At 27.9% G+C, this 18,990-nt stretch overlaps 1 protein-coding gene and 2 long non-coding RNA genes across 3 annotated transcripts in view; all 3 read right to left on the bottom strand.

The window, feature by feature from the left end:
• Positions 1–3,639, bottom strand: part of LOC122525454 (frequenin-1) — a 36,675-nt gene extending 33,036 nt beyond the window's left edge. Inside the window, exon 1 of the mRNA XM_043648281.1 lies at positions 3,505–3,639. Coding sequence (XP_043504216.1) covers positions 3,505–3,568 — 64 coding nt within the window. The 5' untranslated portion in view covers positions 3,569–3,639. The remainder of the gene's footprint in view (positions 1–3,504) is intronic.
• An 893-nt stretch (positions 3,640–4,532) lies between these two features.
• Positions 4,533–9,407, bottom strand: LOC122525462. The gene is made up of 2 exons (XR_006305791.1): positions 9,323–9,407; positions 4,533–4,605 (listed from the first exon to the last, which is right to left on the bottom strand). It is a non-coding gene; the product is annotated as an uncharacterized LOC122525462 (long non-coding RNA).
• Positions 9,408–14,538: 5,131 nt separating this feature from the next.
• Positions 14,539–18,914, bottom strand: LOC122525466. Its single transcript, XR_006305795.1, has 2 exons — positions 18,853–18,914; positions 14,539–14,713 (listed from the first exon to the last, which is right to left on the bottom strand). It is a non-coding gene; the product is annotated as an uncharacterized LOC122525466 (long non-coding RNA).
• Positions 18,915–18,990: the final 76 nt, after the last annotated feature.

The following is an 18,990-nucleotide window of genomic DNA, read 5'->3' as shown; positions in this document are numbered from 1 at the left end:
TTATTGTAATATCATTATAAATAATGATATTACGATAGAATGTGTTCGTAATTCATTAATAATTATTTCATTTATTTATTATATTTATTTATATATTATATATATTATATTTATTTATTTTATATATTTATTATATTATATTTATTATATTTATTTATTTATATAGCTAATACACTACATATAAATATATTTATTTAAAGTTTTATATAGGAAAATGATATATATTAGAGAAATAAAATACTGCTGGTACAAAAGTAAAATACTTTCTGAAGGAAAGTTTAGTTGTTTAAACGAACGTTTTATCCAGTTCATGCTATCGTTAATTTCCTTTTGTAACGTTACCGTTTGCAATCCCTATGTTCCAGTTTATCTTCGAAGCGTATTATCAGAAATTGAGGAATTTTCGAGAACTCGAGCAGAATATGATAGGGGCTCTCATTTTCACCTACAGAGTGTTCCAAAAGTTATCATTTCTAAATACTTTTCTTTAAAATCTATTAGAAATATATTATATTCAACAAAAATCTCAAATATTCGACGATCCACGTTTTCTCGAAATAGAAAAACACAATAAAAAAGAATAGAAAACATTTCGAATGAAAATAATTCAATTATCGTATTCGAAAGATTGTATTAAGAATAAGAAAAGTTAATTTTTAATTAAACTCATAATGATTACATTGAAAAATACATTTGAAACGCGAGAATGGAATAAAAAATATAGAAACAACTCTCGCGTATTATTCTGATCGATCATTTTAATAAACGAACTCGTTCTTCCCTATTTCACATTTCTAAAAAAAGGGTGCCTATATCAGTAGATCTTGTGGCATACGAACAACCCTACCTACGGAAGTGGATAGACGATAAATATGGCTCTTGCATGTAAACGAACAAAAAGAGAGAGAAAAAAAAGAAGGAAAAAAAAAAGAGGAAAGAATAGGGGGAGAATAATCGTTCCAGGATAAATTAATCATCATTCGAATCGATCGTATCAAGTTCAATAAGAATACTCGGAAGCGCTAAAAATGGGGTGCAACGTTAAACAAAATTAAAGAGAATAATAATTCCAAAAATAAAAGCAACACGTAAAAAATAAACACACAGATTATATCAGTTTTATTTTAAAAAGAACAAAAATTCATGGATCGAACGAAACACGGTGAGACACATGGTGGTTATTTTACAATTAAAAAAAAAAAATGGCGTGCGTACTTATGTACGCACGTACCGAAACAAACATAACCTCAAAAATAACTTCAACAAAATATTGGATTGGAAGTATGAGAACATAAGCAACTAATTATTCTTATTTATTATTTAACACAAAAAAAGAAAGGAAACATATTTTCAATCGGTCTACACTAAATATAGGGAGATATATCGAAATATTTGATGCGTCACCTGTCATGGCGGTGATAGAACTACTTCCACTCGATCATTTTAAGTCAAGCAGCCTGAGTACGATTAGTACTTGGATGGGTGACCCGTTTGAGAAAAAAAAAGAGAGGAAGAAGAAGAAAAGACAACTTCATGCTGTAAATTTGAAATCACTTTGTGGTGACAACTTGGTGGACAAACTTTGTGGTGTCGCTCGGAAAAAAATCACACTCCCATCACATTTCCAAAAGAAGTATAACTTCAAAAACAAATTTTCTTATTATTCTATTTCTTGGAATGTTTCAATTAAAAATAAGAATTCAATTAGACTATTTGCATTGAATTGAAATAAAACGTGTTTTTAGTAGGGGGAAAGAAGAAAAACAAAGACAAAGGAAATTTAATGACAGTGCGAGGTGTTTAAATCGGTGTGTCGGTGAGAATTGTGTTTATGAAATGGGTAGGATCATTAAAATCCTTCGTTAGGATGGGTTGGATAGGAATCGCCCATTGGTGGAGGAGGGATGGAGGAGGGTGTTTTAACCCGAGTGCTAAATGATACTGGATTATATGGATCGTTAAAGGGGATAACTAAACGCATTGTTTCGGCTAATGACTCCGCGCTTCTTGGCTACGTTCATCGAGTGTAAACATTTTGAGAAAGTGTATCCTTAGGAACAATAAGCACAGTTTGTTCGTTACATTAACATTCCTTTTACTATCCCATCTTCTGAGACATACTAAGCTTTTCATTTGAACACGATAGAGTAGACATTAAACGCTGCTATTTAGAAAAATTTGTAAGATGATTATGTAACACAAAAATGTTAAGAAATATTTTCTTCTTATTGTTGTAATTAATTAAAAAGAGAAAAAATAAAATAAAATTGTATTATATTCTAAATAAATATTATATATATTCTGTATTATATAATATTATAATAAGAATATTATAATAGAAATAGAATAGAATATAGAAATAATATTTTATAATAATATAAATTCTATAATAATAAATTCTAAATAAATATAATACAATTCTAATGAATTTTATATACAATTCTATTATATATTATATTATTATTTTATTCTATATTCTATTATTCTATATTATTATTATTCTATTATATATTCTATAATACAATTCTAAATAAATATTATTATATCAAATATAGAAATGAATCGATGTGTTCATAAAATTGTTAAATAAATTCTTTAAAAAAAAACACCGAATTAATGTCTGCACTTATACTATACTATATTATATATATATGTGTGTGTGTATTATATAATATAATATAATATTTGAATCTACAGTAATTCTATGTATTATTTTTGTATTTATTGTTAATAAATTATATATAATTAATACAAAAATAATTTTCAATTGAAAGGAATATTTGATATTTGAAATTTTCTAAAATGAAGGATCATTCACACCGAATAACTCGATAATGATTTCTTATTTTTCATTGATGAAAGAGGAACAACGCGTTCCTCGAGGTTCGATTCTATCTGATGTACACTCCAGCATAGTATTATTATTTCTCTATCGAGTAGAAACGTGGTAAACGACGGATGCAAGGGACGCGACAAAGGGAACAATACGAAAGTGGAACATTTCTAAAGTTGGTCTGTACCACGATCATGAAACAAAATGAGGAGGAGAGAGAGAGAGTGAGTGAGAATGTAAAAGAGAAAAAAAAAAATACTAATAATATGAACATGAATAAAAAGCGTGTTTCATGAAATTGCAAAAATGTTAGCGGATAAAAACGTCAGCAACATTTTTATTCCTGAATTCCTTTCTGTCTAATTTATTCAACAATTTTATTTCATTATTATTATTATTGTTAGTTATTTTGTTTTTTCCCAATCTTATTTTTTCTATTTTAATTTGTAATTATAATTTATATTGGAATTTTTTCCATAGTAAAATTGTATATAAAATAATTTTAAAAAGTTAGATTGACAAGTACCTATAATAATTATTAATAATTTTCTTTAGAAAGAAATTTAAAGAAATTGTTTCTTTCTTTCTCCGGTATTCCTCTACCTTTTTCTATCTCTTCATTTATTTAATTATAATTATTATTATTATTATTAATATTTAATTGTACTTACAATAAGTATTGGTGGTAAGTCTCTCGATAGTTTCCTGCTTGAGTTTGCTATTTTTCTTGCCCATTTTTATTAACAATCAACGTCGTTTTCTTATGGTTTTTTTTTATCTTCTTCTTCTTCTACTTCTCTTTCTTCTTATTATTTTTTCTTTTTATTTTTTTTTTATGTTCTTCTTCTTTTTCTCCTACGAGTAAAACTTTTCTCCCTTTTCTCAAAGAATATCCAAAGAATATCGCAATAAATATGTTTTCTCTTTTCCCTCGGATAGAAATAACTCTCACCGTTCAGCGTGCATCGTTGCTACATTCGTTTTATATCTTAGGCGAATTCGATGAGATGAAAGAGAGAGAAAAAGAGAGAGAGAGAGAAGATGTATGTACTCGAAAAAATCGCTCTCCGTAAAAAGATTTACCTTTTATCCTTCGAAGCTCTCTCTTTCCTACCTTTCTATTTTCCAAGATCACTTTGTTTTTCCAATTTCACTCTTTTTATTTATTTTATATATTTATTTATCTTCTTTCTCATTCGTTTTTTCTCCTATACATCCATTTGCACTCTCAATCGAAATAATATATTTATATTTCGAATCGTACAAACAATTTCACATTATCGTGGTTCGAGTTAAACAAATAGAAACCAAAACAAAAATTGTCGAACAACAGCAGCAGCAACAACAGCAGCAGCAGCAGCAACAACAACAACAATAACAACAATAACACTTTGCTCGCGATTCAATTGTTATTAATTTTTCGTTAGTTCGTTGGATTTATTATTTGCGACGCAAAAAAAATCAAGGAAAACTAAAAAATGGAATAAAAAACCTTACTCTACTCTCTTTTTATCCATTGGAAAAATATGTGTGTTAGATCAACGAGAAAAGTTTCTTTTTTTTTTCTTCTTCTTGTTCTGCTTCTTTTTCTTTTTCTTTCGAAAAAGAATTCAATTTGGATATTTTATATGAGGAGAAAATAAAGTTTTAGTTCATCGTTGAAACGAGAACATCATATCCGTAAGAGTTCCGACTAAACTTTTCGATAATTTCACGTTGCGATGTTACACTTCTTTGGCCGATCCTCGAGAGACGTCTGAAGAAGTTTGCTGCTGGAAAGCCAGTCGAGAATCCCTTATACTTCGGTGCTTTACCGATATAATCTCGTTCTAGTTCGATCCTCATCGAATCTCGCTACTTCGATTTCGACGACTCGATTGCCTTCGAGAATTCTTTCATTCTCTCTCTCTCTCTCTCTCTCTCTCTTTCTTTTTTTCTTACTCTTTCATTCTTGTCCCATAAGCGATCACGAAAAACAATCACACGAAAGAATTCACTTTCGTAAACTGAACAATCTTGTTCTTTTATTGAAATCTATTAATTTTTTCTATTTCTATTTCTATTTCTATTTTTCGAATCAAACAAAAGAAAACATAAATCTATCCTTAGAAATAATTCGCTTTAAGGGGTTATACGCAGTTAGGATTTTCAAAAAATCGATTTTTTTTTTTTTTTGCATTTTCGGAATGTACATATATTTAAGTATATTCTCTGAAAATTTCAAATCGATCCGACAAATATTCTTCACTTCATGTTAGCTGCAAACAACAATTTTTAACTACGTGTAAACGTATCTTTGAAACTTTAAACGCGTTTTCTCAAAACGGTATTTCTCAAAGTCGGTGATCTCGATTTTTCAAAAAACGGCTTAACCGATCGGTTTCGAATTTTTACACAATCTTCTTAGATATATTCCTCAGGTATTAAGTATAAGGAATAATTTTTTAAAAATTTATTACTATTTTTTGTAACAATTTAGGGCGAAAATTTTAGTCAAAAACAACAACTTTTGTTCAAATAGACGCCATTTTGTCAAAAATCAAAATTTTTTATTATTCCTTGGTTTGAATACCTGCATTAATCTATCCTTTAAAAGAATCCACCATATTTTTCAATTTCAATAATCCAAACCGCCAAAATGAAGATCACCGCCAAACGTCTTTTTTTAGAGGACGTTCAGGAAATCATCTACAGGAGCGGTGCAGATTAATATTTTTACAGAATTGACGCGCTATTGTATTCTCAAAAGTTGGCTCTATTTGAATTACCATCACTTTTGTTTGAGAAATAAAAACTGTTTCTAGAAAAAATTCATGAAAATACGTCATTTTCGAGCCTCGCAACTGCGTATAACCCCTTAAATAACACACGAAATGAACCAAAATTTAAAATCATCGTTTGTGATTACTTTTGTTAATTGAAAATCGTACTAATATTGTTCCTCTCGTTTTTTTATTTATTTATTATTTCCTTTATTATTGAAATATCACTCGAAATGAAAAATAAGAATAAGTAGAAGTAGAAAAGATGGCGAAAAGACTTAGAATCTAAAGTAAGATGTTTGAGGAAACGTAATTAAAAATTTTTTAATACGATTTTATCATTGCCCTCCTTTTAATGAGGACGTTCAAGGACTCTTTGATAGGAAGATAATTGCTTCTTGTCACCGTTCTATATAACAACACAATTGATTCTATATAATTTACTCGATTAATTAATTAAATATATTTTATTAATAACAATCCTAAAATATACGAATATATTGAGAACAAAACCATTTCAATTAAATTCATTTCTATGCCATAAAAAAATAAAAGAAAACAAAATAAAACAACAAGATCTCGAATTATTTCATTTATATATAATTTACTCGATTAATTAATTAAATATATTTTATTAATAACAATCCTAAAATATACGAATATATTGAGAACTAAACCATTTCAATTAAATTCATTTCTATGCCAAAAAAAAATAAAACAAAATAAAACAAAACAAGATCTCGAATTATTTCATTTATATATAATTTACTCGATTAATTAATTAAATATATTTTATTAATAACAATCCTAAAATTTACGAATATATTGAGAACTAAACCATTTCAATTAAATTCATTTCTATGCCATAAAAAAAGAAATAAAACAAAATAAAACAACAAGATCTCGAATTATTTCATTTATATATAATTTACTCGATTAATTAATTAAATATATTTTATTAATAACAATCCTAAAATTTACGAATATATTGAGAACTAAACCATTTCAATTAAATTCAATTCTATGCCTAAAAAAAGAAATAAAACAATAAAACAAAACAAGATCTCGAATTATTTCATTTATATATAATTTACTCGATTAATTAATTAAATATATTATTAATAACAATCCTAAAATTTACGAATTATTGAGAACTAAACCATTTCAATTAAATTCATTTCTATGCCATAAAAAAAGAAATAAAACAAAATAAAACAACAAGATCTCGAATTATTTCATTTATATATAATTTACTCGATTAATTAATTAAATATATTTTATTAATAACAATCCTAAAATATACGAATATATTGAGAACTAAACCATTTCAATTAAATTCATTTCTATGCCATAAAAAAAGAAATAAACAAAATAAAACAACAAGATCTCGAATTATTTCATTTATATATAATTTACTCGATTAATTAATTAAATATATTTTATTAATAACAATCCTAAAATTACGAATATATTGAGAACTAAACCATTTCAATTAAATTCATTTCTATGCCATAAAAAAATAAAACAAAATAAAACAAAACAAGATCTCGAATTATTTCATTTATATATAATTTACTCGATTAATTAATTAAATATATTTTATTAATAACAATCCTAAATTTTACGAATATTGAGAACTAAACCATTTCAATTAAATTCATTTCTATGCCATAAAACAAAATAAAACAACAAGATCTCGAATTATTTCATTTATATATAATTTACTCGATTAATTAATTAAATATATTTTATTAATAACAATCCTAAAATATACGAATATATTGAGAACTAAACCATTTCAATTAAATTCAATTCTATGCCATAAAAAAAGAAATAAAACAAAATAAAACAAAACAAGATCTCGAATTATTTCATTTATCGAACAACATTTATTTATTTCACTTCGAATGAACATTTCTACGAGTTCCTCGAATATAATAAATATTTGAACTAAGATAATTGATAGATAATATAACAACAATTATGATATTTAATCATCAAATAGAAAATAGATAGAAGAAAATGAAAGAGAAATTGAGAGAACGAAGGGGGGGGGGAAAACCCTATTTTAGATGGATAGGTGCAAAAATCGTAAGAAGATCGTTAAGTTTCTCCCTTATCTTCGGTTAAGCAGGATTCACTTCCGGTCGAGGTCGTGCTGCACCCTTGACCTCGATCTCTCTCTCTCTCTCTCTCTTTCTGACACACGAGCAGGTGTGCGCGTGCTCGTGTATGCGCTTTCGTTTACGAAAGGAAACATATAACAAAAAAAAAGGCAAGAAAAAAGAAGAAAAATAAAGGGACGAATGAATGAACGAATGAAAGAGAAAGAAAAAAAAAAAAAAAAATAGAAAGAAAGAGAGAGAAGATAGATGCTACTCGAAAATTTGGATTTTTCAGTCGGAATAAAACGGCATAGAGGTTTCCTCGTCGGAATCGAGATAACAATTGAAAATAATAGAAAAGGCTAAGCTCCTAGTTTCGAATCGAATGGGTTCCCCTTTTCATATCTGACGATGCGTAATTATTCCGAAGCAGATAGAAAAAATATAGTCTCGAAAATAAAAAAAAAAAAAAGAGAAGAAAAAAAAAAATCAACGGTTGATGGTTCGATCGGGCGTAAAAAAAAATCGAAATGTGCGTGTGCATTGTGCGTACGAATGGAGATTAGAAAAAAAAAAAAAAGAAAGAAAAAAAGCGGGACGTTTAAAGGAAAGAATTGAAAGCGAATTGAGCGATGGGCCGAGCGGGTGGAAACTTTTTCAAATCGACGCAACTGGTTATCGACGCGATAACCGTCTGCGCGGGTGTGCGCCTCCCGTGTAGGGAGGATTTCTGTAGATCTACACACGTAAAGTTTCTCTCCCATTCATAAACTAAAGGCAGCAGATATTGACAAACCCCGCGGGTGGCAGCAGCACTCGACGAGTATCATGTGGGTGGGCAACGGTTCCACTTAAATCGTCGTAGTCGAGATAACAACTCGTTAGGGGGATGGAAGGCATAAGCAAAATTATCAAATGAAAATCAGATCAAGAAGGAAGACAATGATCGTCTAAATCAAAATCAAAAAAATAATAAGAGCAAGAAAGAAAGAAAGAATGAATGAATGAATGAATGAACGGTTCAAAGAAGAAAAAGAAGAATGAAAGAGAACGTTGAGTCTATCGATAAAAACAATGATTAATAATTAACAAATGATACAATTAATAGTATATTAAAAAATAGGGTATATATATATGTGTGTATGTACTATGCGTTTTAAAATCGCAATGCGGAAAGAGGAAGCTGTACTGCTTGGCTTGACTATCGGACTGCGTCTCGAGTCGATAGAGGTGGTCCAGGAATTTTCGGTATTGGCTACTCTCTCTTCCCACCCCCTCTCTCCGTATTACCCTCTCCCCTTTTATCTTTATAACAATCTTTCTTACTCCTGTATAACGAAGAACCGATGCAGAGGATCAAAATAAAAGGATAACGTGTGTGAATACTTCGTTAATATAATATAATCAAATGAAATGTGTTGATATGATTCCCAGTATAATAATTCAAATCCTCCTCGAGTCGTCGAAAATAGCGAGATTTCATTCATGAGACAGATATCAGCAGCTAGCAAGCAGGGGGTTGATTGGTTGGTGTTTAGTCGATCGGTTGGTTGGTTGCTTGGTTAGTTGGTTGGTTGGTTGGTTTGTTGGTTGGTTGGTTAGCTAGCCAGCTAATTTCTTACCGAGCTTGGCGAGAAAAGTACTTTGGCAAAGCGCGAAACAGTGACGTCATATCTTCGCGGCGCCTGGCGTCAGACTGGCTCGAGGGTGACATTACGTGCTGGTGCGTAGGGTAGATCTTGCGCAGGCGTCATTCACTCTTTTCCCCCACCCCAATCTTTTACTCCCACTCATTGGTCTTCCGCGAAGAGTAGAAGAGCAAAAAAGGGGCTTGAAAATTACTCCCACCCTTCCTCCCACTACGTTTTATCCTTCCTCACCCCCCCCGTTCCTTACCTTCCCCCTTTCATCCCTATTCTACTCTTCTCTCTTTTCTACCAACATTATACTACAGTCCTTTTACATTTGATCCTATTTTCGTGATCCTTCGTTTCTTGCTTTCTTTCTTGCTTTCTTATTTTTCTTATTTCTCTAAGTTTTTCTATTTATTTTCTTTATCTCTCAGTATTTTTTGTTTCCCCCCTCATTTTTTTTCTTTTTAGCAGCTTCTCTTTGTATTTTTTGTGTCCCCTTAAAGTGAGACAAACCGATTTTACCGAACATCAAGGAAAAAGGTAATTTAAACCCTTCTTAAAAGTACTTCCCTTTAACTCGCTAATCTCAATTACCTCATTGACAGAGAACTGTTATTTCTCAGGACCCCTCTTACGACAAACTCGACGAAAACTCTCTGCTTTTACTCTTTCTTTCTTTTTCTTTCTCTCTCTTCTTATTTTATTGATACTAACTTTGATAGAGGGACTTCATTGAAAATAGATAATTAAGTGCGATTAAAGGTGTATGCGAAGAAGAAGGATTGGAAAATGCAGTAAACGAATACTCGACTTCGTAGCTCTCTATCATTCAACTTTTATAGGACTACGGATATTTGAAATGAGATCATTTTCAACTAATTTTTCTTTTATAGTACTTGAAAACTTATTTAGTATTAGACAGACAATTTGTTTTATCGTCTAAAACATACAAATATACAAACTTACTCGTTTTTCTTCGTCTTCTGTACCTAAGATTAATTGCATGCAGTGTACGAAGTATTTGAAATTGGTTTAACCAACAAATAACGTCAACATTTTATCAACGTTTTATCTAAATAAATAGTAATATTATTTTTCGTATTATCTTACATTAAAACAATCAAAATTTTTAGAATTATTTATTAATCATTTCAATATATCAATTTTATTTCAATAGTTTATTTGCGTTGTGCACAATAAATATTATAAATTTATAAAAAAAATATAAAAACCAGAATACCAAATGTACAAATATAACCTAAATATTAAAAAAATATATGTATAAAAAAAAAGAACAAAGTTCATTTATTGTATTGCTAACGAATTTTAAATTATCTGATAAGATAAATAATATTATATTTTTCGTATTATCTTACATTAAAACAATCAAAATTTTTAGAATTATTTATTAATCAATTCAATATATCAATTTTATTTCAATAGTTTACTTGCGTTGTGCACAATAAATATTATAAAATTTATAAAAAAAAATATAAACCATAAGAATACTAAATATACAAAAATAAATATTAAAATAAATATACGTATAAAAAAAAAAGAACAAAGTTCATTTATCGTATTGCTAACGAATTTTAAATTATCTGATAAGATATTATAAAAAAAACATTATTATCGTTCAGTTCAATATAAAATACAGATATAAAACGTTAAGAATAATTAGTTAAACCCAATATATTATAAATCATGATAATTAAAAATGTAAATAAAATATACATAAATTGGTGTTAAAAATATGAATAAGAGGACAGGTAGGTGAGATGATATATTGTTTGATGGAACGATCGTATGACAGATGACCTGGTGTCGTGGCGACCGAGAACTGGGATTTGCTTTAAATCCATCGATGCGAATCGATTGACTTTAAACGTCCACTACGGATTGCTTTTTCGTCTGTTCTCATGAATAAAAGAGAAGGCCTTCTCGCGAACGCTGACGTATTCTCGCAAGTACCTAACATCTAGTACACCTAACTCATTCTTTCTATCTCATTCTCTCTCTCTCTCTCTCTGTCTGTCTCTCTCTTTCATTGTTCCTCTATTTTTCTCTATTTTTCACTGACTCTTTTCTCTTAGATATACTGAAAACGATTTCATTTCAGTCAGCAACCCTTTTTCCACTATCACAAAATCCCAAATCTTTCATTCTTTCGACCATGATAAAAGGATAATATCCTTCCATCTTTCTCTTTCTTCTTACTAATATGAATTTTTCAAAATTCATCCTACCATTGTTCGACGATGAAATTGTTAAGTTGTCCTTTCTTCTTTTTTCTCCCCCCCATTCCATTTATGTGTTTGTTTGTTTGTTTTTAATTATAATCGATTCAGATCTTTTAAGAAGATATTCGTTTAAATTGACTACTCGTTAAAAGAAGATACGAATGTGAATATGGTCTGGAAGTATGCCAGGATTTCTCGATTAATAAACGAATAGAAAGAAAATATTGAAATATTTCCTTTCCTTTCGTTTCATTTCGTTTCGTTTCGTTTAATTACTTCTAATCAAATATTATACTTCATATGGGATATGCATATTCTTGTTTACAATGAAATATTAAAATAATATATTGTAATAATAAAAATAATAGAAAATGAATTTCTACGAATTTCTATTAAAATTATTTGTCTAGAAAATTTACAATCTTATTACGACGATGAAAGATTTATCTTTAACGAAATAAAATCATTCTCAGCATTACGTTCGTATAATATTATACACACACACGCACACACACACACAGATGTATATATGTATTTTATAAAATACTTTTTTAAAAAAAATAGTTGTTCACGTAGATCGTAGATTAGAAACGAATCCTTCCTAGCAAATTTTATCCTGCGTAACTTTCCCTGAATAGTATGCAAATAAATTTAGTATAGTTACTATACTTCGAGAGAACGTCGTTCGTTAATCTGTAACCTGGTATCAAATGATTAGCATTTTCTATGCAGAGATATCATCTGAAACAAAATATTATGCTTGTTACATACGGAATATGAATGTGTATATACATTACATTTTCATGTAAATTATAACATTTACATATGCATGTAAGATAGAAAAGTTTATACATATATTATGTTATAATATATATCGGTTGTGTTAAATCATTTATACTATATATTAACACGTAATTTATCAACAATAATTAATTTTGCGTGAGTTTTAAAATGAATATTATACAAATTACTGATACATACGATTTTACATAAGTACTTGTATGCGTGTGCGTGCGTGTGTGTATGTGTGTTTGATTGCATATAATATTTTATATTAATATTTATATGAATATTATTAATAAAGATAATAATAAATTACATCCGGAGTTGTTAGAAAAGTGATAACAAAAGTGGTCAACAACGGATAAAAGATTCAAAGATTCAAAACAGGGTCAAAGAAAATAGAATGCGTCAGCAGTTTCGGTTTCGTCGGTAGAAAAACATCGAGTTTCTTTCGAAAATAGAAGCTCCGACGAGTAAAGCTACTTAACGAACCATCTACCATCATTTTTTACTTGTATCGAAGGAAAGATATAGAAAAAACAATAAAAAAACAATAAGAAAACAAAAGCGTATTTAATTTGACGTTGGATCATAAAAATAATTCGTTTGAATAAATAACAAAATTAGTTCATTTAAAAAAAGAACAAAAAAATTGAAATATTAACGAAACATTATACAAATAATATTGTTTTATTAATTCTAAATGAATGAAATATAATTGTGACAAGATATTCAATTTAAAAAGATGATTGTTGTTTAATATATTTAATGTAGAAGATTAAATGTGAAAGAATGATGAAAGGAAAACTTTTTATATATAAAATTATATTTACTTTCTACACCATACAGAAGAAGAAGAAGAAGCGTGTTTAATCGATATTAAGAAAACAATGAATAATAATGCGAGTTCGCCGTACGATAAGTATCGTACTTGCGTGTTTGCGTGAATTGTAATAATTCATAATGGCACAAAGTGGCACGGAATCTAATGTAAGGGTATAAACTGTAGCTCGGTGTATGTAAATTACGTGAAAAATCATCGGCAAAATGGCATTATCACGATGGTTCAACCAGTTTTTAATTAAAATTGAATCAAACGTATAGAAGAAGTAATGTTCTTTCATATTTTATTCGATCAATATTTTTAATTAATTTAGTTAACTCTCCGACTATTATTCGGTAAAAAATAAATGATAGTTATATACGAGTATTTGATTAAGTATAAATAATTAAACGTTAAAATATCAAATGAAATGTGTGTGTCAGCGCGTGATATTTTATATTTTATTCGAATAGTGTGAGCAAAAAATATTTCAAAATATTAATTAATATCATTTGTATCATATATATGCGAATATTTTAATTATAAAATATTAATCATTTTTATTTAAAATATCCTATACGAATGTTTCAAACTACTGACCCGATAAATAAAGCCAGTGAAAATAAAAAAAAGTGTAAAAGTGTAATCAGAAAGGAGATAAGCAATTAAACGAAGGTAAATTATTGTCTATTTGGCTAACGAAACATCGTTAAGGGATACTAATTGCTCTTGTTAATAGGTTCAGGAAGTATCGAACGTTGAATTTGCAACAACTAGATCTCTTTTGGAACAATATTATTTCGGGAATAGGATCAGTTTGATACGCGTATGTGTTACATACAAACACATGCACGTTTCTTGATCCTATTTTGATATATATAATAAAAATATATATTAATAAGAGTAAGAAAATCTCTGTAAGATCTGATGTGTTTGTAATTGGTGTATTAAGTGTGGTTGTCGTAGTTTTATGGTTTTATTCATTGTATATATTTGTTATATACAATTTGTTATAATTGTTATAATATGTTATAATATTGTTAATTATAACAATATTATATACAATATATATATATTATTATATTATATATTATATTATATTATATTATATATATTATATATAATAATACATATTAATGTATAATTGTTATAATATGTTATTTGTTATAATGGTTAAATGTTAACAAAGATAGTATTATATACCAATGTAATATTACGTAAGAATTTTTGTTAAACGATTGTAAAGGGGTTGTAAAGTAAAAGAACCCCCACAAACCAATAAAAGAAAAAGTAATAAAGACAATGTAGGCATATGTGTTATGTACTTATGAGTATATTGGAATGAATACGTAACGTAATAAGTAAAGTAAGAGTATATTGGAAGAAAATTCTCAAAGCGTTCACACAACGATCTTACTTCTCATATTATTACCATATTCCACTTCGGTGGTCATCGTTGGAAAACTTTTTCTCCCCTTTTGAAATAGCGAAAAGAAAGCTCGGGTTTTTCTTGTTCTCCTTCAGTGCATCTTACTGATTGGCAAGCATGGAATACAGAATCGTGTTCAGTTCTTCATCGAGAATAATACTGCTGCTACTTACATTGCTACAATTTTCCCTCAGCAACATACCTTGAAATTTATTTTTCAAGGCTATTCGCAATATTTTTACGTTTCTTTACGTAACATACGAATCTATATTATACTACTTTACTTTTATCTTTTACGTGCCGTCGATAACATTCTCCTATAGTTTGTTTTTTTATATATACTTCACATTTATATTTTCAAATTTGTTTTGAAATATATTTTTATATATTTTCCATTTGTTTCTTATTCGCCTATTATTGTTACATATGCAAATGTAGAAATTGTGGATCGTATAAAGCGACGAAAGTCGATTATATTTTTAAAAAGGAAAATATAATATAATTTTATATAAATATATGTGCAATATATTACAATAATATACTGTATAATAATATATAAACAAAAATATCTGCAATAATTCTATTCATAAGAATTTATATAAAATATTAATATAATAAATATAATATAATTTATATAAATATTAAATATATTTGTAAGCTCTCTCTCTTTCTCTAATCGTTTATAGATAGATACGTCTTGATAATCAATAGAAAAGCATATTGTGTATAATATATCATATATGTACTCGTATATGTCGACAACAGAGAATTAATCGCATAAGTTTTTCCTTTTGTGTCCTGACAAAAGAGCCGATCAACGTTCCATCGATGTCATAATAAAATATTCCGTCCATATCATCGGTACGCGTTCAACGGTTAAACGAGATTAATGCAGCGTTATATATATATTTATATAGATATATAGATATATATATATATATATTTCTAGATGCACATTGCATATTGAAGACACGAATAAAGTATAGAATGAAAATCACTATTTCTCTGTCATGTATAATAGCGTTGACTACACACACATGCATAACTTTCAATTCTTGCATATACAATACATATCATATTTTATAAATATATATATACATATATAATGAATTAAGATGACTCCACAAAATGTAATTCTTTTTCCAAGTAACATGGTAGATGCAATAAAAAGAAGGTGATAGAATTTTATTGCATATATTCAACTTTCTTTTTGATTATTTTCTTTTTTGTCATTCACTTCGATCTCCCATCGACATAAATCTTGGAGAAAACGTAACTCGATGTCTACGAACGAATATATGACTCTATTTACGATCAGGAATAGATGGATGAATGAAGAAGAGAAAGAAACAAGGACGGGAAGAAAAATACATTGGGACTATGTTAAAAATTGAACGTGTCAAACGTAACATTGAATTCTGTATAAGTAAATGTTAGGATATATCTGTAAAATTGTCTGTAATATATTTCTATGCTTGTTTTTGTTTTTCATTTTAAAGAAATATTAAATAAAATAAAAACATATTTATATATTTATACATTTAAAAGAATTCTTTTGTTATATGTAAATAAAAAAAAGGCCGAGTATCAAATTGGAATTAATCTTTTGTCATGAATACAAATTTTGTCTATCTTTTATTTCTTTCTCTTTTTCATCCTATCTTGTTTTAAATTTCTTTCGATTAATTAGATGCATTATATCTATACATGAAATAATATTTTCATGATCATAAATAAATATCTCTTTTACAATTTTTTTTTCTGTTGAAATTCTGCTTACTCGGAATAAATCTATTGTTGTTATATTTACAAACGATTTCGATACTTGCAAGCTTTGTTCATCAAAGCGTATGCCTATTTACAGTTCGTATGTCGCGTTGATGTGTGCATGCTGCAGCATCCGTGCGGAAATTCATCGTACTTAGAAATTTACCGAGGGTACCGTGTTGACTTCTCCAAGCGCTCACGTGCGTGAACTTATATATTACATACACATTCTTCGAGAAAATTAATATTTAAAAAATATATAATATACTCGGAAATATATTCGAGACAAATATGACAAACATTTTTTTCACAGACAATTATTATTTTTTTTATATATAGAATAAATTGCTATTATACAAAATATTGTACAAATACTTCCTATTTAAGGATAAGCAGTTGATCTCGAAATAATTTTAACAAATCTTTCCCTAATTAAAAAACCATAAAAAAATGCAAGAATATTTTTAACTTGAAATCGTATAACTTTAGTTTGAAGATTTTGATTTTAAAATGTCCTGCTTGTTGAGATAAAAATTTTGTATTCAATTTTATTGCGAACACCTGGTATGTATATTTCTTTTCAAGATAATTTTTATCCTTTAGAGAATAGCCTATCTTAATCAATAGCAATCACTAATAACGAAATAATAAAGTATCGATTTCATTGTTTTACTTGAAAACCGTTCTTCTCATCTCTCTTTCTATCTGTTGGAAACAGACATTTTTTATCAACGTCAAGTTGAAGGATTCATTAGCAAAGCTCCATGAATAGTACGAATCCTCGAGGATCTTCTTGAAGAGTGATTAAGAAAGATAGTTAAGTTACAATGAAAGCCCGATCAATGATAATGTCGAGTTGCGATAGAAAGAATATTAGAGCTCGTTTATTCACGTGTCTCATGTCAGCTGACAATTCCGATTGTTTCTCAAGATTACAAATGACTTCTTTTTTATTTTCCTTTCTTTATCTATTCTAACAACTGAATTAGAATTAAATTAGATTTTTGATTATTATTTTCTCGATGATATATCCATTGATTTGGTGACATAATTGTTAATATTTTTGAAAATGAATAATACCAGTATGTTTAAACTAAAAATATAACAACATTATTATATTACTTAATATAAAATATTGTTTATATGTAATAGCATAATTTAGTAAACATAATTTAGTATTTTCTATATAAATAATACTGATATATTATTTTCTAAACACACTTACATTATTAACAATTCAAATTCAATAGAAAATTTTTATAGATTATTTTTACATATAACATCGCGATATTATATTTTTGTTTAGTTTAAAAAATGATATTTAAGAAAAATAAATAAATAACATATGGCAAAAAAAGGGAGAATATTTGTTCGACCCTGTGGTGCGTTCCTTGCGATTGACGACGATATCCACCCTGTATCGACCCAGCAACGCCCACCCCAAAGAACAGCTCCCACCATGAACAACCAACCTATCTACTATACCAGCAACTCCTACAATTTTATCCAAAAATCTAAACGCAATGCGACGCACCGCATACGGATGACCCTCTTCTCAATAAAACTTTGATGGCCTTTTGAAAAGCTGCCTTTCTAAAGATCGTAAAAGTCCACTTGTTTCTTCATTGATTATTTATATCGTAAATATTTGTTATTTCATAACATATTGAATTTTAATATTTTGAGGGAAGACCCATACATAAAATACAAAACCAATTTGTTGAAAAATATTGTGGAAACTAAAAATAAATTATTTACTTCTTTATACATGAAAATTAAATAATTTATATAAAGAAATAGTTTTATATACGTATATTGTTATATATTAGAATAAAAATTGAACAAAGTTCTGACCTTTGTACAAAATAATATCTAAATTGTTATCATAAAATTAAATCTATTTTTTTCAGGAATCATTTTAAACGATATAACAAATTATTTCTTTATATAAAAATAGGAGGATCTGTAAATGAAAATAGTATAAATATGCGTTATGTTATAAATAAATAAAAAATAAAATAAAAATGTATTATTGTTGTTATTCCTTACTTACAATCACAAGTAGAGAAGTGAACATATTCTTATTGAATAAATAATTAATGAAGACTCCTCTCGCGCGTTATGGTAGAAGTTTTTACACAAGAAAATATGCAGGTACACATCGATCGTCTAAAACTCATCAATTATTGCAACAAAACGCATACTTTATCGAGAAAATAAAGGGAACTTTCACATATGGCAGGAGTTCAAGAAAACTACCGCGAAAAAATCGCGCCAATTATGAACAAATGGCGCCATCTAGTATCGCTATTAGGAACTTCTGCTAGAAATCTGCTTAAATTTAAATAATTAATAAAACAATATTAATTATAAAATCATACATATAGTATAATACAAATTTTGCTACTGTTGTTTTCTTCCTATTTTTAATATAATATGTCAAAATTAATTACAAATAATACAAATACATTTTTACCTAACATGTGTCCAAATTTTAAACGCCGCATTTTACAATTTGTTTATTTTCTTTTATAGGTATCTGTAAAAATTAAAATAATTAGTAAAACAATATTAATTATTAAATACTTAATGCACTACAATACAAATTTTACTA

The sequence above is a fragment of the Polistes fuscatus genome, unplaced genomic scaffold (genome assembly GCF_010416935.1).
Source record: "Polistes fuscatus isolate 324 unplaced genomic scaffold, CU_Pfus_HIC Scaffold9, whole genome shotgun sequence".
NCBI classification, from domain to species: Eukaryota; Metazoa; Arthropoda; class Insecta; order Hymenoptera; family Vespidae; genus Polistes; species Polistes fuscatus.
Note: the sequence above shows the minus strand (reverse complement) of the source record. Positions and strands in the feature narration are given on the sequence as shown.